The 21,728-nt window shown below is 38.1% G+C and overlaps 1 protein-coding gene across 2 annotated transcripts; it reads left to right on the forward strand.

Annotated features, from left to right (window-relative positions):
• The first annotated feature begins 852 nt into the window (after positions 1-852).
• Positions 853-21,032, forward strand: RNF2 (ring finger protein 2). Of its 2 annotated transcripts, none has more exons than XM_058174419.1 (7): positions 853-968; positions 10,886-10,974; positions 11,478-11,638; positions 12,992-13,207; positions 14,611-14,883; positions 15,697-15,868; positions 19,165-21,032. In XM_058174419.1, the coding sequence occupies exons 2-7, from the start codon at positions 10,888-10,890 to the stop codon at positions 19,264-19,266; spliced, it is 1,011 nt and encodes a 336-aa protein (XP_058030402.1). In that variant the 5' UTR covers positions 853-968; positions 10,886-10,887; the 3' UTR covers positions 19,267-21,032. The 2 variants fall into 2 exon arrangements, with proteins under 2 accessions (XP_058030402.1, XP_058030403.1); XM_058174420.1 differs by lacking the exon at positions 853-968 and adding an exon at positions 5,701-5,946.
• The last annotated feature ends 696 nt before the right edge of the window (positions 21,033-21,728 follow it).

The raw sequence follows: 21,728 nt of genomic DNA on the forward strand, positions 1-21,728 counted from the left end.
TGTTTATATATCGTATAGTTATTTCATGCTTATGCTTATATATAATGTTGTGACAAATAAATAAAAAAAATGTCAAGTGGGCCAGGCCCACCTGGTCACATGACCACCAAGCCACGCCCACCAAGCCACACCCACAGAACCGGTTTTCATCACTGTATAAATGTATAGAGAGAGGGAGAGACAGGGGAGAGGGAGACTGGGGGAGACAGTAAAATTTAAAGGATTTAGAAATATTAGCTATGGTAGAATCCAGCCGAGTGAGAAGTTATTAGCAAGTGGTAGGTAGTAGAAACTGACTAGACTTGAAGGCATCAAATATAATATGTATATATATCTATATATATGTACACACAGTGAGAAAGACCAGGGAGGGTTAGGGTAGACAGTAAAACTTAAAATTATTTAGAAATATCAGCTATGGTAGGATTCGGCCAAGTGAGAAGTTATAGTAAGGGGAATTAAAGTTGAGGAAGTTGTAAGGGAAGTAGAAACTGATTTGCAAGGAGCAATAGGAGACCTTGAGAACTGAACAATACAGCAGGAAGGCAAAGGACCGTTGAAGTGCCTAGAACACAGCAACGGATCCGAACACCAACTGCCGCCAGCTCCGAAAGAGAAGCTGAGGACAAGAGAGCCGAGAGGGGCGCGGCCAATGGGCGGAGCTTCCGCGAAACGTCGCCGCCCACTCCGTTTCTGACGTGTCCCGTAGCCTTTCCCCGCTTGTTTTTCCCAGCGTCCTTTGCGGCCCCTGTTTGCCGCTGCTCGCCATATTGGGTTGCTTAGCGAGGAAGGGGGGGCTGGGGCGAACGGCGGTCGACGCGCCTCAGCCCTGGCTGCGGGGGGGGGAGTAGGGGGCGGGGGCGCCGACGGCGGGGGCGGTGACGGCGACGGCGACCACGACGGGCAGGAGAACCAGGCGCGCGGGCGGGAGCGGGCCGGCCTCCGAGACCTCGCCAGCAACGGGGCCGGTGAGTAAAAAAAGGGACGGAGCGGCGGGGCTGTGGCTGGGCTAGCTCAGCTGACGAGGAGCGCGGAACGCGGCTCGAAAGGGAGGCTCCCCCGGCTACAAAAGCCTCCGCCTGGTTCCCTCTTTCGGGGCTGAAAAATCTCGGGGGCCCCCCACAGCCCTCCGCGGAGAAGTCGTTATTGGGGCGCTCAGTGAGACGCGCCTCCCCTTTCTACCGCCCCCCCCTTCCTTTTCAGACATCCCCCTTTTCAGGCTAAGAAAGACAGTCAGCGCTCTGGAAGGGGCCAGTCAAGATGTCAGCCGTGGTGGGTAACCTGGCTCCGCGGCTCCGGCTGCCTTCACCTACCTACGCGTAGCCCAAGGCGGTCGGAATCGCTTCGCCCCCCGCCCTCCCGGATGGTCCCGGTTAGCGGGAACAAATGGCGATTGTTTCCCCCGAGGGCCCCTTGCATGTGTGCATGCGGGCCCCCCCCTGCTTTTTCTTGCCAGCGCTTTGGGTACTCGAACCTTTAAAGAAAAGATTTGCGTGTTTGTGTGTGTGTGTATGTGTGTGGTTCGCGAGCAGACAAGCTCTTTTGCACAGGGGCGCTCTTTTCTTACATAGAAGAAGTGCAAGTGGGGTACTTGTTGCCACCCGTCCTTTTTTTTTTTAAGGGAATCAAAGGATGTTTTCAGTCGGTGGAAAGTGAAAGTTAAATAAGATAAGCTTTATTGTCTTTTTTTTTTCCCCTGTGGGACTCTGGCACACATTAAAAATGAAATTCTGTTGCCTGCTCTCAAAAGTCTATACCTACATAACACGCACATATATATGCTATAATAGATTAACAGAGTTGAAAGGGACCTTGTAGGTCATCTAGTCCAACCCCCACCCAAGCAGGAGACCCTGCCTACACCATTTCTGACAGAGGGCAGTCCAGTCTCTTTTTAGCTTCCAGTGATGAAGCTCCCACAACTTCCGAAGGCAAGCTGTTCCATTGGTTGATAGTTCTCACTGTCAGAAAATTTCTCTTTATATCTAGGTTGAATCTCTCCTTGTCCAGTGTCCATCCATTATTCCTTGTGTGGCCTTCAGGTTCTTTGGAAAATAGCTTGACCCTCTCCTCTCTGTGGCAGTCCCTCAAATATTGGAACACTGCTATCATGTCTCCACCGGTCCTTCTCTTCACTAGACTAGCCATGCCCAGTTCCTGCAACAGTTCATTGTATGTTTTAGCTCCAGTCCCCTAATCATCTTGGTTGCTCTTCTCTGCAGTCTTTCTAGAGTGCTTAATAAACATGCATATGTATATACCTACACACTAACATATAAATATTAAGTTAAGACAGACTTGTATTTTGATGAGCGATATGTGTAACAATATGCAGTAGCTTAGTCCCTTTGAAAGAGCTTTGGTTGCTAAGTGAAATATTGTTAAGTGTGTTTTGTCCCCATTTTACAACTTTTCTTGCTGCCATTGTTAAGTGAATGGCTGCAGTTGGCAAATTAGTAACACGGTTGTTAAGTGAAACTGATTTCCCCGTTGAATTGCTTCTCAGAAGGTTGCAAAAGGTCATCGCATGACTCCTGGACACCTCTTCTATCATAAATATGAGTCAGTTGCCAAGCTTCTGAATTTTGATTATATGACCATGGGGATGCTGCAATGGTCATAAGTGTGAAAAAGAGTCATAAGTCACTTTTTTCAGTGACATTGTAACTTTGAACCATCACTAAATGAACTAAATGAAATGGCAAGGACTACTGTGTTTTTAAAAACGATTCTCTTGTGGACTTCGAAAACTCTGAGCTTCCAAAAATTGTCAGGATTGACCAGAGATACTGCTTTTTGTAGGTATGACTAAGAGGCCGGTTGGGTGTTTCTAGCTTGTCAAAAGTGTACCATCACTTTGTGATACATCTCTTTTTTTAAAGGCAGAACTTGACTTTTTTGATTTGTTCAAAACAGTAAAACTCACTGCTTTAAGTTTAAACCAAATAAGTGGGACTTCTGTTGTTCAGTTTCCAACATTTAAAAAAGGTAAAGGGGTCCCTGTGGATTTTTCTTCTCTAGTTGTTGCCAATTATAGGGGGCAGTGCTCATCTCCATTTCAAGGCCATTGAGCTATGAATCACAAATTTATGCATGCCTGTTTCAGTCAGAGTCTACATGTAGATAAGGGATATTTGCAGCTGGTAGACTTTTCAGAAAGTTGATAACTCCCTCTAAAATTCAAGGTTAGAAATACAGAAGGTGGCCTTGAGTCTTAATTTGGAATCAAGATATAGCGTGTTCTAAATATTAGTTTGCTGCCAAAGAAAATTATATGCTGCAAAATTACTTATCCAAAAAAGTATTTTAAATAAAAACTAGAAAATAATTCATTTAGCCTATTTTATATTAGGCAAAGAAGCAATCAAAGAAATTAAGTGTTCTAATAGAAGTTGAAGAGCCAGTTTGATGTAGTATTGAAGACAATAGGTTAGAAACTGGGAGATCATGAGTTCTAATCCCATCTTGTCCATGAAGCAGCTGGATGACCTTTGGCCAGTAATTTTTTTCTCAGCCTTACAAAGAGACAATGGCAAGCCACTTCTGAAAAACCTTTCAAAAAAGCTACAGGGACTTGTCTACGTAGTCTGTGAGAATTGGACATGATTGAATGAAAAAAAAAATAGATCACACTGAAGTTGAAGTGATGAAGGATCATCCTTTTTGACTGAACTAAGAGAAGTCAAATATTTTTATACTATATGTGATTTTGATTAAAAATGTTGTTTATTGAAGTCTATCATATGCAAAAGAATAAATGCTTAAAAAGTATAAAATTTTATACATGTAAGTTCTTGTCTATAGAAGTATGTATAGACTACGTGCATAAAAAATTAAATTATTGTTATTTGATATTTGTTTGATATTTGTTATTTGATATTAAATATCAAATAAAACAAATGTAACCTGTGGATGCCCTTAGAAATGTTAAATAAGTACATACGCTACTTTGTGGCTTAGTTTCTGGATTCAGTGAAGCATAGAAAGTGTTCTAAATGGGAAAAAATAGAATTTTGATTACTGGTATGGGGCAAAGTAAATGGCTGTAAAATAATTCATATAAGTCAGTTACACTCCACCTTTTAATGTTCCTACTCTGATTAGTCAAATAAAATAGTTAAAGCAAAAATATGTCATGAGCTCTCAAGAAAAAAACCATGCAAAAAGAAAGGAATGTAAACAAAATAGTATTGCTCTCTTGGTCTCCAAGATTGGTTAATACAGCAGTTGACATATCTGAAATGTTTTTTTGTACGTGGAGAATCTTTTCCTCTTTAGCTGAGTCTAATATTTATCCTGCCATAAAGAGTTGCTGTTGATGGCTGAACTGAACATTCATATTCAAAGATAGCATGCCTGTGAATACTAGATAGCAGCTGAGTTTACGTACTGTAATAAGGTGGGATCAAACAAGCTACATTACAAACAGGCTACCTACATTTATTGTGATTCAGTAAATCAGCCTGAGTCCTTTGTCTCATATTTAACAAATTTCAGAGGCTCCTGCTTGGCCACTGTTAATGTTATACAATTCTGTCTATATGAATCTTTTGCCCTTTCTCATTGGTGATAGGGATGTTCTTGATTCCAAAGTTTGTTCCTGTTAATAATAATAAGGAATAATTTGGAAACTTTGCTTGCTTTATTTGTATCTTCTTGTAAACTGAATGAATTAATACTCTTGGGTTTGTTATAATGTGGATTTGTCAAAGGATTGCCTTTTTAAATGTCCAGTATCTACTTTTGGTAACAAAAAGTGTGTCCTAATAAATAAGTCAAAATGTTAATCTGTTTCATTATAAATATTTCTATAGTTTTGTGAGTACGTTATAGTCAAGGTACGAGGTTTAGGAAAAAAGAATTTGAAACGGGATTATTTTTGACTGTTGGCAGAAAGATTGAGGAAGGTTTTACAGATATATATTCATAAAGATCAATCTGGTTTTTGTCAAAGAGACAGGAGGCAATGTGAGAACTATTTTGAACATTATTGAATACCTACATACCATAATGAGAAATAGGCAGCTTTAATATTTTTGGATACAGAGAAAGCCTTTGACAACTTAAATTGGGTTTTTATGTTTAAAGTTTTGGAAGATAGGGACTTTGGGGAAAAATTATTCAAGGGATCAAAGCAGTTTATGCGTCACAACAAGCAAAGATTATTAATAGAAATTTAAGTAAATGATGTGAAATTCAAAAAGGTATGAGATAAGAAAGCCCCTTATCTCCCCTGCTGTTTATATTGGTGTTGGAAGTTTTGAATATGGATATTAGGCAAGATGAGAAAATAACAGACATAAATATCAGAAAGGAAGTTGAGAGCATTTGCTGATGATTTAGTTATACTTTTACAAGACCTGAAAATTAATATAGAATATTTGATGAAGAAATTAATTGTTTGGAGCTTTAGCAGATTTTCAAATAAATAAACAGAAAACAACAATGCTTGTTAAGAATATGACCACTCAAGATAGTGAAATATTGACTAAAAAGTCGAGTTTTAAGGTAGAAAAATGGTGAAATACCTGAGGGTTATATTGACAAATACAAAACTTTCAAAAAAAAATTGTGCCTCTTTGGAATAATATTTTAAAAACTTATTAAGATGGGACAAATTGCAACTGTCTTTATTGGGTTGAATCTCTCTGTAATTAAGATGAATATTTTATTCTTTTTATTTCAGAATTTGCTGGTACTTGTAACTGATACTTCATTTAAACTATGGCAGATGGACATCTCTTAAGTTTATATGACAAGGGAAGAAAACAAGAATTAGATATAAATTATTGCAAGATGCTAAGGAAAGAGGAGGCTTGGGTTTACCAGATTTGAAATTGTATTTTCATGCCTGTTGTTTGGTCTGACTAAAACAGTGGATGACTTCAAAAGAAAAGGTTACTTGAGCTAGAGGACCATGAATTAAGATTTGGATAGCTATTCATGGTATGATGATTAAATTAAATGTTGATTTTAATAATCACTTTGTTTGATGTGCTATCCTAAGAGTTTGGAATAAATATAAACTAAGTTTCTCTGCAAAGATGCCTCTTTGGGTATCTCCCCTATCATTAAATCTAAAGAGAAGTTGGAGTCAGAAGGATGTGTTTGCTATTGGTTTACATATTTACAATTGAAAGAAAGATTTAAACTACACAAAAAAAGCTATAGATTTGATTTTGTGAAGAATGAATTGGAATTGTAGTGATGAACACATTATTGCTAAGGTTTATAAATTATTATTGGAATTGAACTTGGACAGTGAGTATACTCATTGTATTATTTGTATGGGCAAAGAACTTAGAATATAATATACCCTGGTTCCCCCAAAATAAGACATCCCCTGATAATAAGCCCAATCGGTCTTTTGACCCCATGGCAATAAGGCCAAGCACTTATTTCAGGGTTCAAAAAAATATAAGTCAGGGTCTTATTTTCAGGGAAACACAGTAATTCTTGAACATCCAAAAGGTGCTTTTTCAAGAGGCAACTGGACTTTCTTTGCTTTTTCCTTGAAGACATTTCTCATCTCATCCAAGAAGCTTCTTCAGTTCGGATGAAAAGTGAAACATCTTTAAGGAAAAAACAAACAAACAAAAACCAGTTGCCTCTTGAAAAAACAACTTTGGGATAACCGTGAACTGGATGACTGAGAATCTCCATAGACATAATGCTTGAACAATGGGAGCATATGTGGACAAAAGATCTAAAATTCACATTAAATTATAATTTAAAAGAAAACTTTTATAAGATGATGTACCCTTAGTATCTAACATTGGATAAATTGTCAAGAATGTATAAAGGCATTTCAAATGAATGTTGGAAATGTAAATGTAAAGGAGGAACTTTTTATCATTTATGATGGACATGTGAGAAAGCAAAGAAATATTGGAGTAGGATTCACATCTTAATACAGAAGATTTTAAAATGAATATATTGAAAAAATTTTGGACTTTTGATGCTATACTGTATATGTTGATAGCAGCAAGAATACTTTTTGCACAAAAATGGAAGGAGACTTTGATTCCCACAATGGACAAATGGCTGCAAAGGTTGATAGAGTTGGCCGAAATGGTTAAATAGACTGCTTTGATTAAAGAAAAGAATGCAATTAATTTTGTTTCTACTTGGAAACTACTTTTCAACTTTGTGCTTTTTGGAAAAAATGAAACTTTGATTTTGGATTTTGTTGATTAGATAGGTTTGTTGTTACATAAATGTCTAGTATATATTATCATATAAAAGTAACGAAGTTGAGTTTTAGCCATCTCTGCAAACTTCATCAGCTTTGGCGCCATTCATCCATTGTGAAAATCAAAGTATCTTTTCAAGGGTAGACAGTCATTTTTAACCTCTAGCATTTTATGTTGCTATCTTACCTCAGGACTACAAAAACTATGGTGATGTGATGTTATCAATGAAGAAGTCAGAGTTGGATTTTTTTGTTCTAATTTGGAACTACAGAGAAATGCACCCATTTTGCTGCTTAAGTACCTGAAATGTGGAAAATCAACGTGATTCCAATTTTTCTAGTTTTTAGAATGACTAAATATAAATCCTAAAATATTGTCCCTCCTACTTCATGAGGTTTATAATAAGAGTCTTGTGGCTAACAGTAACATATTTAAAATAATAGTTTGTGACAAACAATAAAATAGTCTCCAACCTCAATTCCATCCTTACATGTGGGGGTTTCACTCAAAATTCTCAACAGTAACATTGCTGATGGGAAATTCTGGTAGTTGAAGATGTCACATCTGGAAAGCATCATACTTAAAATATCTGCTTCTAAAAATAAAGGGACAGTGGAAAAATGTGTTAGAGTCATGTATTAATTATATCTATGGTATTGCAGGATTGGCTTGCTTAGGCTTGGTATTGTATTAACCAGTCTGTGTATTTCAGTTAATATATTATTTAAGTTTGGGTTGACCATAAAATGGAAAATGTGTTTTTTTCCAAACTTGAAACAAAACATTCATTCTGAAAGTTCCATCAGGTTGGTGCAATAGAAGAAAATTGAAACTGGCTTGGATGTTTTATGTTTTTTCAAAATAAAACTCAAAAACACTCCCAAGAGTTTCAATCATAAAAATCAGTAGAACCTCAGAACAAGCCTCTTGGCATGAAGAAATCAAGAAGGCCATGTAGTGACAACAAAGAAAAGACTCTATATCTTTTGCCATCTAGACTGGCGGTCCCCAACCTTTTTGGCACCAGGGGCCAGTTTCGTGGAAGACAGTTTTTATATGGATTAGGGATGGAGGTAGTTTTCTGTGCTACCAAAATCCTGCACATGCGCAGATGATGCTTTGCTTGCTTGCACGGCTCGGTTCCAAAAAGCCAGGGATTGGGACCGGAACCGGTTTACAGTCTGAGGTGGGGACCCCTGATCTAGAAGGCACCCAGCTTTTAGCAGCCCAGCTATAGAAGCCTTAGTCCTAGTCTTCCTAGAACTTAGAATATAACAATAGTTTGTCCTGTTGTACTGTTGTGGTCCGCCAGCAGCCTGCGGAGCTGGCAACGGAGTCGGACAGTGATGAGGCTGAGGTGAGGCCAGGGCCATCGGTGAGTGAGGTGCGGACTCCAGAGCCTCATAGTAGTGAGGCAGAGGAACAGGAGGAGCCTGTTCCTAATGCACGCATGTGAAAAGCTGCCAGAAGGCAAGAGCAGCTCAAGCAAAAAGGACAACTTGAGAGTAGGGCCAAGAGATGATTGGCCCCTCCCATAAGGCTTAAAACAGACCAGCAACGGCATTTGGGCTTTGCTGGAAAACAATGTTGGTAGCTGCGTCTTCTGCTTCGTCTACGTCTTGCATTTATTTTTGTGACTTCTAAATATTTGCCAAGAAAGGCCTTTGGCATTTTGCCTAATTGGACCAAGGTTTGTGATAAGACTTGAGGAATTTGTGTTGGGAGGAATTTGTTTTAATTTAGTTGAACTATGCTGGGAATGAAGTAATTCTCAGCTGTTCAAATAAAGTTTGTTTGTTTTTTCACGGTTTGAGTTTCCTACTACTTGGGCTTGGATCACAACATATACAAGTATATTTAATAGAAAGGAATGTGAAGGGAATCGGGTGGGGAAGAGAGGGGAGGGGAGTCCTGGCTGCCTCTTGGGGATGGGAGCTCTCCATCCTTCCTATTCGCCAGGGCCATCGTAAATGGGGCAGCAGGTAGGAAGCTCCTCTCACTTGTGCAGCAGAGCTGGAGGAGGAGGTTTGGATGGCAGGGGCCAGCCCCATGATGGCAGCACCAGCAGCAGGTGGCATAGGCACAGGAGGAGGCATGCAGTTTGGCCCGCCAGGTGGCCATGCAACTGCCTGCCCTGTCACAGCTGTGGCAGCTGCAAGTAAACAAAAACAGTGAGACAGGCAGAGGTGCAGGGGTGGGGAGGCATGCAATTCAGGCAGCCACTTGCCCCAACCCAGCCGTGGCAGCTGTGGGCAAGCAAAAACAAATGATGAATGGGGGCTGCCTGATGTGTCCAGCAGACTGGATCATATGCCTTTGCCCCCCACCTTCACCTCTGCTGCTTGGAGGGCCCGGCCAGCGGTCGCAGCACTGAGACCCACCTGCGCGGGCAGCAGAACCCCTGTGTGGATGCTAGGGCGGTGGTGGCCAGTCCCTCACCATCTCTGGGCCCATCACAGGCTGGATCCAGCCCGCAGGTCTTGTGTTTGACATGTCTGTTGATAGTGTAGAAGAAGTAGACAGAGATTTTTCACACTGCTTGAAAACTTAATGTGCTATAGTCATCCAAGGAAACTAATTGAACTAATTGAAACTTGAAAGGAGTTTTGGAAGGGACCAAGAAAAATATAGTACTTCACACTTTGTATAATTAACCAAAAAATTGAATCAATTACCACAAAACGTGGTAATGGCCACTAACTTGAATGCCTTCAAAAGCGATTGACTAGATTCATGGAAAATAAGTTAGCTAAAGCCAGTAAGCTTGATGAGCCATTGTTATCTGTGTGGAGCAGTGGTGAAATGTAAAATTTGTTACTACTGGTTCTGTGGGTGTGGATAGGTGCAGGGTGTGTGTGTTAATGTGACTGAGTGGGCATGGCCAACTTTTTTTTTTTTTACTTTTAAAAGCATTTTTTCTACAACCTCTTTGGCCGAAGAGGTTGTAAAAAATGCTTTTAAAAGGCTTCTCTGACGATTCCAGCTGAGTTGCTTGATTGTCAGAGGCTTTTGTTTTCTTTTAAAAGCATTTTTTTTTGCCTTTAAAAGAAAAAAAAGCCTCTGATGATCAGGCAACTCATCTGGGATCGTCAGATTGTCATGCTTTTAAAAGGCTCTGACGATCCCAGCTGAGCTGTGCGATCATCAGAGGCTTTTTTTTTTTACTTTTAAAAGCATTATTTCGGCCAAAGAAAAAACGCTTTTAAAAGTAAAAAAAATTGTTGATCAGCTCAGCTGGGCATGGGGGGGAGCAGGGATTTTTGCTACCGGTTCTCTGAACCACCCACCGCCATCGCTACCGGATCAAGTGATCCGGTCTGAACCGGGAGCATTTCACCCCTGGTGTGGAGGCAGTTTAATTTCAAATATCAATTTTAGGTGAACCGTGGTGGTATCTGTCTCCTACTTGGGAGCATACTAGAGGTATTTCATTAATCTCTAAAATGGATTTTATCCTGCTCTAGCAGGGCTATTCTTATGCTTATGTCCAATCTATCCAATCTACATGACTTATTAAAATTATGAAAACTGCCTGGTGATTTTGGGCTGGTCTTTCTCTCTCAGCCCAACTCACCTCACAAGGTTGTGGGGAAAAATAAGAAGCAGGAATATTGGGGATGTTTGCCATCTTGAGTTTTATTTATATAAAAAAGGTAGGATAAAAATGATGATGATGATTCTGTTTTTTTTAGCCATGTCTCAGGCTTTACAGACAAATGGCACACAACCATTGAGCAAAACATGGGAACTCAGCTTATATGAACTTCAAAGAACACCTCAGGTACTACAGTTACTTTCTTCTCCATCTTTATATAGTGGGGTTTTTTTGTTTGTTTTTTAATTTACATTTATATCCCACCCTTCTCCGGAGACTCAGGGCAGCTTACAGTGTATAAGGCAATAGTCTCATTCTATTTGTATATTTACAAAGTCAACTTATTGCCCCCCCCCCCAACAATCTGGGTCCTCATTTTACCTACCTTATAAAGGATGGAAGGCTGAGTCAACCTTGGACCTGGTGGGACTAGAACCTGCAGTAATTGCAGGCAGCTGTGTTTTAATAACAGGCTTCTTACAGCCTGAGCCACACCGCAGCCCTATGTAGCTTGTATCATTGTATTGTATTGAATGTGATCTTCCACACCACAAATAGTTTGTACCAAAAGAAATTAGATAGCAAGAAAAGTAATTCAGTTATAAGAGTAATAAAAATGGAGCATTTGTAAATACTAATTTCAATGGAGCAAGGAAATAATTTCTTGAAAATACTATTTTGATTGTTAGGAAGCTATAACAGATGGCCTGGAGATTGTAGTGTCACCCCGAAGTCTCCACAGTGAGCTAATGTGTCCCATTTGTTTGGATATGCTGAAAAATACCATGACTACTAAGGAATGTCTACATCGATTTTGTGCCGATTGCATTATCACAGCCCTTAGAAGTGGGTAAGTTGGTTGATCAAAACAACAACACATCACCACTGTTACAGTACTGAATTATATCTTGGAATTCTGTTCATAGTGTAAACCAGTGATTCAAAAGGTTTTTTGGAGTTGAAACCACATGGGATACAGCCAGTGATGCATGAATGTTTCAGATATGGATAAGGCCACTGTTTTTTGCTCCATGCTGGAGTATGTGATTTGGGGTGGAAATTTTAAGAGTAATTATAAATAAAACTGGGTGCTTCTTATTTCGACAAGAAAGGTGGGTGGATAGGAAAGGAAAAAAGCAGATTGCTGCCAACATTTAATGATATATGGGATTATAGCAATAAGACGAATATATCTCTTCATAGTGCTTTACAGCCCTCTCTAAGCAGTTTACAGAGTCAGCATATTGCCCCCAAAAATCTGGATCCTCATTTTACTGACTTCAGAAGGGTGACTGTTGTCTGCTTGTTGCTGTCACAGCTCTACCACAAAGGAATATTAAAATATTTTTGCCTTCTTTCTCCTCTGAAATTGTCTCCTGTTACCTATTATATGTGGCTGGCCACATTTGAGACCCAAAGAAGGTTATAAAGAATTTGCAATCAGGATGGGATGAGTATTTTTTGCTATCCTACTTAAACTTGTGAGATGGGGGTCCTTGGTGCTCTCTGAGCTTGATTGTTTTCTTGCAGACATTTCATTACCCAAACTAGTTAACATCATCAGCACTGATGATGTTACCTAGCTTGGGTAATGAAACATTTGGAAGAAAACCAAGCTCAGAGAGCACTAAGGACCCTTCATTTCAGCACTGAGCCCCAAATATTTTCCTTTTTCGGCTTGTGAGATAGGTTTGCTGGAGCAATACCTGATCCAAGGTCATCTGGAGCATCTTATATCCAAGCAGGGACTTCAATTTGGAGTTCAAATCAAGATTTGTATCCAGTATAATACACTGACTCCAAGTAATGATTTACTTTTTTCAGCCTTTGAAAAAGTGGATAGATAAAAAATATGAGGTTCCTTGTACTGTTAAAGTTGTCATCAAATAATGTACAGGACTAAGAGCAATGAGGGTCAGTGAGGATTGATCAAACCATTCTATTGAAGTCTGTACTGCCTCATGCTTTTTAACTGCTATGTCTTTGTCAATTATGTGCAAACCTTATAATGCCAGTATGAGTATAACAACTTTGTTAACTTTCAAGGATTCGGATTCTGAGATGTGCAAAATTAACAAATAACTGTTGCCAGTCTGACTAATAGTTAAGTGTTTCAAAAGAAATTGCAAAGATGTGCCAACAATGCAATATTTTTTTGAATTAGGTAAGAACGTATTTTTGGAATTCTTTTTTTTATTCTCAGAAACAAAGAATGTCCTACTTGTCGTAAAAAGCTTGTTTCCAAAAGATCTTTGAGACCAGATCCAAATTTTGATGCTCTCATCAGTAAAATTTACCCAAGTCGTGATGAATATGAGGCTCACCAGGAAAGAGTTTTAGCAAGGATCAGCAAGCACAATAATCAACAAGCTTTGAGCCACAGCATTGAGGAGGGCCTGAAAATCCAAGCCTTGAACAGGTAAAAAATTATATATAGTGAAAAGATGGACATATGGTGTTTTCTAGTTAGATGATTGTCTGCATGCTTATTTGCATGAAAATCACTCTCCCTCTTCAGACCTCAACTTAAAAAGAAAGAATAGAAAGAAAATGTTGCGTACCAGAAAGCTAGATAATCACTTCTATTTGAAATACACATTACTGGGTGGAATAGATCAGTGCTCTCAATCTCTATTGGGTAGTGTCAAATTTATATTTACTTGAAATAATTGAAAAGCTTACATTTTTAAATAAATTGCTGCTTTTTCCCCCTTCAATTTGAAAACTGTGGATCATGCAAAATTGACCACAACAGCCTAAATTCCAGTGCTTCATTGTATCCAGCAACATTATAGCTATCCATATCATAATTTTTGTTCAAATTCTATATTTCAAATGACATGTCTACTAAATACTATAAATACTAAATATATTTGTAATATGTGAATTATTTTGCAAAATGAATTTCCTCATAACAGAAGAAGAATGTAATGCATTGGTATTCAGCATTAATACTACTACTGTTTTAAAACTACAGCTGTATAATTTATTTGCCTGCTACTTACATTCAGTATAATCTCCTTGAAGTTAAACTGCTATTTCATGAAACTATTGTATTTTTCCTACCACTTATATCCATGGGAGATCTATTTGATGTATTTTACATAGCCCTCTCCCAAATTTAATTTTTTTTAATTGTATCTCTATATGCTTTAGAATTAATCTTCAATCCACATTTTCAATTTTCTTTTTACTGAATTGAAAAACATCCTCCTTAATGGAGAAATACTGCAATTTCTTAATAATTTAAAGTAATATGTTTTGAATCTTAGCCAATTAGTCTTTAAGTGTAGCATATACTAAAGGCTGTTGTAGCCCTTATAGCTATATTCTTTTAATATGCCTGCACAAGTAAAAGGAAAAACAGGGTTGATTGAATATGCTACCGTGGCATCAGCTCCCACACTTGTTCTTTTCTACATTATGAGCTGACTTACTGTTTCCCTCCCCCCCACAAGTATTTTATAATTGAGAGAATCAGCTTTGATATAGTTTTAATTTAGCTGGAAGTTGTTGATTATTAACAGAGAATTTCACAACTGTGCATCCATAATAGGACACGTTATTTATTACATTTCAGAACTGAATTCAAAACAGCAGTAGAACTAGAATGCTGAATATTATGTACAGATGTTGGGTAGTTTTTTATATTATGTAGCATAGTATCTATCTTATATAGACTAAATGGTGGGTGATGGGTTGTATGTTGGATATGTGTATTTAATAAAAAATAATCATAGCATAGATTGGACAAAATTTGCTAGTTGACACAAAGACTCTGAAATTAAAGAATTTGGATTGTTTCTTGATTGTTCTAACTAGGTTACAGAGAGGAAAAAAGCAACAAATAGAGAATGGCAGCGGAGCAGAAGACAATGGTGACAGTTCGCATTGTAGTAATGCTTCAACCCACAGTAATCAGGAGGCTGGACCAAGTAACAAAAGGACCAAAACCTCTGATGATTCTGGGCTTGAACTGGACAATAACAATACAACAGTTGCCATAGACCCAGTATTGGATGGTGCAAGTGAAATAGAATTAGTTTTCAGACCCCATCCTACGCTTATGGAAAATGATGACAGTGCACAGACAAGGTAAGCAATGGTTCATTTTTATTTTAGAAGAAATACTGAATATGGTAGTAGATGAATCATGTTGAATCTTGTAGGCTCTGTATGACTTCATGTAGAATAAACAATAGAAAATACTGGATTGCTTTTACATATCTTTTACATAAGGCCACACTTGGAATACTGCATTCAGTTTTGGTTGCCACAATATAAAAAAAATGTTGAGACTCTAGAAAGAGTGCAGAGAAGAGCAACAAAGATGATTAGGGGGCTGGAGGCTAAAACATGAAGAATAGTTGCAGGAACTAGATACGTCTAGTTTAATGAAAAGAAGGACTAGGGGAGACATGATAGCAGTGTTCCAATATCTCAGGGGATGCCACAAAGAAGAGGGAGTCAAGCTATTCTCCAAAGCACCTGAGAGTAGGACAGGAAGCAATGGGTGGAAACTAATCAAGGAGAGAAGCAACTTAGAATTAAGAAGAAATTTCCTGACAGTTAGAACAATTAATGAGTGGAACAACTTGCCTCCAGAAGTTGTGAATGCTCCAACACTGAAAGTTTTAAAGAAGATGTTGGATAATCATTTGTCTGAAGTGGTGTAGGGTTTCCTCCCTGAGCAGGAGGTTGGACTAGAAGACCTCCAAGGTCCTTTCCAACTCTGTTGTTGTTGTTGTTGTTGTTGTTGTTGTTGTTGTTGTTGTTGTTGTTATTATTATTATTATTATTATTATAATAATAATATTATCTGTGGGATTGTTTTCCTTGCAAGCCTTTCTATATCTATCAGTCTTCCTTCTTGTATGTAGCCACATAACCATCTTTGCTTTTTTACAGGTATATTAAGACCTCAGGCAATGCCACTGTTGATCACTTGTCCAAGTACCTAGCTGTGAGGCTAGCCTTAGAAGAACTTCGGAGCAAAGGAGAGTCTAATCAGATGAATCTTGAAACAGCCAGTGAGAAGCAATACACAATTTATATTGCTACAGCTAATGGCCAATTCACCGTGAGTAACTGAGCAAAAATGCAGTTGGGAAAAGGCATTGTTTCAAAATAAATTTGAATTCTATTCAGAATGTCATTATGCCCAGGGCTAAACATACAGAGGCAGAGCAAATAGGGCATGCTGTCAGGATGTATGATGTTGACAATGTACCTAAAAGGTATGATACATCCAGGCTTAACCCTCTGTGGAAAATTTCTGAAAAGGATTTTTTTCCTGTTTAATTTCACTTATGGTAACAGCTATTTATGCATGTATTACAATGTGAACTAAGAGAGAAAAAAGCACATATGTGCATATGTTGCTAAAAAAAGGTGAGGAAAATCTAGTTTCAGACCATTGTTGATTTGTTCCTGAGCCTCTCCTGTTCATCTCATTTTCTTCCACAATCCTAGCAGAATTATTTATCCCCACCGTGAAAGGTGAACATGTAGAGGGGGGAATTTCCAAAAATATAATGCAAAAATATAATGCAAACAACCAAGTGCTTCGTTGTACATTAAAGCCTCACCATTTATTATCTCATAAGCCTTTGTACAGAAGAGTCCTGTTTCAACAGAACAAAGGAGTACAGTCCTGACAAAAAGGGCAAAACGTATACTCTTGTCAGGTGCGGGAAGAAGGGAAATGAAGAATTGTGAGAGATGTTGACAATTAACAAAGCAGAAACATTTGGGTTTTTTTTTGAGAGGGGTGGCATGCAATTCACTGGTAGATGAACACTAAAAATGGCAAAGGGATAATTTCAGACTCTGAAAATATTCTTGTCACTGTGCCCAAAGTAGTTATTCTTGAACAAAGCAATTTTAAAGACACATTTTATCCTGCACCATTTGAGCCAAAAGATTTAATACTAATATTCTCAGAATAAACTGAGATTTCTTATGGTATAGGATTTTATACTGGTTTATCAGTGCAAGATTGTGTCTCATTAAGCTACTGCTTTGTTAATAGTCACTCTCTTGCCTATCAATTCCCTTCTCACTATTCCCTCTTCTCCTTCCACCTCCTATAACAGCTGCTTGTTGCCTGGACTCCACGTATTTGATGAAATGGACTGTACAAAAGTTTATGTGATTATCATAATAAATGGATCAGTTTTTAAGATGCCATAAAACTCTTACTAACATGGCTAAACTATGGAAATACATATAAACATACTAAGTGAATATGCTAGGAAACTTCTATTCATATATCTGGGATTTTGATCTCTTACATGATTTATAAGAGGGATGAAAGGTCTTTTTATTTTGGACATGATTTAAATATACAGTGTTCTTCTTCCAACATCCTGGAAACCAATGGGAACTTATTGCTGTTTTTACAGTGTGTAAAAAAGAGTCTGCCTTTATTGGCTGCAGCTCTGTACTGACTGGCCTACTACATGCACACACCCTCATTTTTTCAGAATTAGTGTTCACTGTAGTGAAGCTTACAAATTGTGGGAGCATATAATAAAAAAGGATATTGTAGGGAATCTAGCTACCGTATATACTCGAATATAAGCCGATCCGAGTATAAGCCGAGGTCCCCAATTTTACCCCAAAAAACTGGGGTAAACTGGGGACTCGAGTATAAGCCGAGGGAGGGAAATGAGGCAGCTACCGGTCAGGGAAAGCCTCCTCCTCAGCCGAGAAGGCTGGCGGCTCCCGCCCGCCTCTCACTGCACCGGCAGGGCTTCCGCTAATGCAAAGCCCGCCAAGTTTGCACCATCCGTATAATGTGAAAAAGAAGAAAAAAACCTCGAGTATAAGCGAGGTCCCAATTTTACCCCAAAAACTGGGGTAAACTGGGGACTCGAGTATAAGCCGAGGGGACGTTTTTCAGCACAAAAAACATGCTTAAAAACTCGGCTTATACTCGAGTATATACGGTATCTGATATATTTATTCGTTACTGAATTGTGTACTTAAAATAAATTACATGACCCTTAAAAAGAACTAAATTAGACCTAGCCTCCCATACACATTGTATCAATCTTAAAGGATTTGAGGCTTCTAGTGTAAACTTAAATATATTGGTATATGGTCTAAATTAAACTTAACTATCTGTTCTTAATCTAGTTGAAAAGAGTTGTTTAATACACTGAATAGAATTATGCATTGTTAGTGGCAAGTAACTTTGGGAGCTAGGCCTGCAGTTAGAATTCAGTCTGTTTAGGTGTTTGAACAATTATGTCCTGCCCACTTGTAATTAAAATTACCATAAGTGGGTGGGACAAAATGGTGGCCACATTTGGATCTCTGCTGTGCATCCTAGGGAAACATGACCTGTCCTCCTTCCATATGAGATCTGGAGAGAGTGGTACATGATGAACATGTGGAAATAGGCCCAAGTGCTGCAGGGTTCTGGTGGGGTGGGATGGGGGATGAGATGGAGTGCTGCCAGGTAAGGGTGAATGACCATAGGGCCACTGCCCCGTCATAACTTTGAATGTAGTTTTTGTGGGAGGGGTCTCTTGTAACTTCAAATGTTCGTTAAGTGGCCTGTCATACCTCGATAACCATCTGTACCTGAGCTCATGAAGCTGATATTAATTGCTGTTTTCATGTTCTACTTACTGACTCCTATACCAGGCAATTGTGTTACCAATTTCATTCCATGCTTTTATCAAGAAACCAGGATTATGTCTTGTGATATTGCTAACATATTGGATGGGGAAATGTAAATATTTTCTGATTGTGATTCTTGATGAAGGTATCAACATGAAAGATATTGGACAAAAATGCAGACAGCTAAAAGCTTTGTTATTACTTAAACCCAAAAATTTAAATGTTGATACATTTTTTCAAAATGTTAAATGTTTGAAGATCTAAAGATATTCGCTCTTCTGACATATTCAGTGTTCAAAGGTCAGAATTGGCATATTTCTTAATTTCAGTTTGCAAAGCTGGAGTGGCTTTTGACATTGCTATACTTTGAACAAAGTAGCTTTATTTACGTTGATGAGAGAGTGCAGAAATTGCAAATGTACATACTGTAAATGAACATACAGTTTACTAAAGCACCGGGCTCTAGTTTGCAATGGGAAAGACATATTTAAAAAGACCTATAAGCCTTTTTTATGGAAATATACTATAACACCCTCATTTGCTCTGCAGCTGCTTTTCCTTTGGAACTGAAATATCTGGTTTATATTAAGCTGTTCATAGACAGGAGTGAATCTTGTTGACCAGCTGTGATTTGTCAGTGTTTGGTAATTTTCTAGTTATTGGTTGTTGTTCTTTAGTTATTCATTTTCAAATGGCAATAACACTTTTCTATTTTTAACTTTGGCCCTATTTTTGCTCCCATTCTAGGTTTTAAACGGTTCTTTTTCCTTGGAGTTGGTCAGTGAAAAGTACTGGAAAGTGAATAAGCCGATGGAGCTCTACTATGCACCAACAAAGGAACACAAATAAGCCTTATAAAAAGGCTTTGAGTTGGAACAATAATTGCTTTTATATCTTTGCTTTAAGTTGAAGTACCATTCTCTGCATCATGGACAACTGCACAGACTTGGATTCCCCAATGAGTATCTTTAGACAGTATTTTGTGTGATATTTAACTTATATTTTTCTTTCTGAAAAACTGAATGATCAGAACATTCCATTGTTACTGTCGTATGTGTTCTTTTCATTTTGGTGGCTCTTGGTTCATGTGCGTGAAGTTAGTGGCAGCAAAATTTCTTTGGAACATGGAACGTTGGAAGGCTTTTGATGAGCAGACTCACTAGCACCTTGACGTACATTGACAGAGGAACAAGAGATGCGATAATTCTGTTAGTTATATATGATTAAGAATAGGTCTGCTAATAAATAACTAATTCAAATGCTAAAGAAATAACTGGGGCTAGAAGAAAAGATAGATTGTTCAAAGTGGTACCTGAATTCTTATGCAATGCCCTGTATGTCATTTTGCTTTGTAAATAAAAAAGCCACCCCATATACAACACTGTCTTCATTCCCAGTGTCCATGGGAATGCAAGCTACTCCTTTTCCTGTTTTCATCATATTAAAGGTAAATTATTCTTTCCAACTTCACATTATAGCTAAGAGAGCACTAACTGTACTACTGTTGCATTGCAAGAGTGACATAGAACTAGCTCTGGGAAAAGACTTTACAGAATGAGCATACATTTCTGAGACAAGTTCCAAATTTTATTAATCACAGTTCCTGAAGAGCTGATGATGCTACAATCATATTAACATTCTCTGAAAAAAGGGGAAAATGTACTGATTTGTACTGATGCTACTTAAAAATAGTAATCAATGATGCAAATGTTGACAAATTTCTTTGAAGAAACTTTCCCATGTCAACTATACTTGGCACTTGTGGTACAAGTAAATGCAATGTGGATTGTAATGATCTTTAATTTTGATAGAATCAAAACTATACTAACATATCGTAGCATCCAAATTTCTGTATATCAGTTATCATCCATGACATAGTAGAAGACTTCCTTCTATATGCCTGATGATGTAAAAAAAACAACAACCTTCTTTTCACTGAAATGTTCCCCAGTACTCTTGAGAGTTTTGAATATTCTAAGAAAAGAAATGTTACAGAAAAGTATGAACTTGTAGGGGATTAACTTCAATATTTAACAACTTCCTATGGTTGTTGGTCTAAAAATTATGATCTAGTGTAAAAGTCAAAAAATCAATTACTGCAATTCAAAGCTGAGAATATACCTACTAATTCAAAAGATCTGATGATCATACAGAAAGAAAAAGTTTATAGTACTCAGTTCAATGTTAGAGGTTCCTGAATTTTTTTTACCAGTTTGTGCCATGACAGTAAATAAGTCCAAGCTGAGTTGGGGGTGGGATGGGGAAGATGTATCATGCTTACTCGGTTTTGTTCAGTATTTTTGGTGTAATGTACAAATTATATAGTTTGCTAGTGCATGTCCACTAAATATAATCACATTTCTTTTTATGTGAAAAAATGGTTTTGTATAAACAAACATCAGGTGCAAAAAAAAGCTTGCTTTATGAACTATCCAAGAAATTGTTTAGCCCTAGATGCTGATCAAATATAGCATTCTGAAAAGATTTATCTGTCTAGGGGGAAGGTACATTGGTCCCAAGTTGGTGGGAAAGAATGTGAATTTTTAACTTCTGTTATGGTGAATTCTATAAGTATTTATATTTACTTAAATATATAAAGTAGCTGTTTTAATCAATGAATTGCACTGTGACTTTTTAATGGATCAATTATCGGCAGCTTTGAGACATTGCCTTACTGCCACATTTTCATCAGCAAGCTATTTTGGAAAAGTGACAGTCCTGTCATTAAATGTTACATCTCTTATTCCTGAAGTTCAGAGATTATGGCTATATATAAGAAATCCCAAAGAGAAATAAGAGCCTGAACAGCTAATATAATACATCCTCTGTGACTAGCTAAGATCTGATGTGATTCATATCCATTTACAGCAGTGTTTCTCAATTATTTTCTGTCATGCCCCCCTAGGAAGAAGAAAACATTTTTCGTGCCCCCCGCGCGACTGTAAATAGTATCATTATTTAAAAAAATGAGGTCAAATGCGCCCCCCTTTACGGAGCCTCGCGCCCCCCCAGGGGAGGCGCGCCCCACTATTTGAGAAGCACTGATTTACAGTAATACTATGAGCTCTGAAGGAGATGAGAATTATTCTGAAGAAGCAGCAACTTGTCCATTTAGTGCCCCTCTCAACTCTCCATCCAGCCCTAACAAATCTGTTTTCTCTACAACAGCTTTTCTTTACTATAGTGTATTGGGAAATAAGCGCTACAGAAGACTGTTGTCTTTGATTATCCTTTTTTGAGATTCCCTATCTGAGCAATAGTAGAAGCAGTAAAGGGAGACCATCTTGGACTATTGGAATCATCCAACAATT

This window comes from Ahaetulla prasina, chromosome 3, assembly GCF_028640845.1.
Source record: "Ahaetulla prasina isolate Xishuangbanna chromosome 3, ASM2864084v1, whole genome shotgun sequence".
Lineage (NCBI taxonomy): Eukaryota > Metazoa > Chordata > Lepidosauria > Squamata > Colubridae > Ahaetulla > Ahaetulla prasina.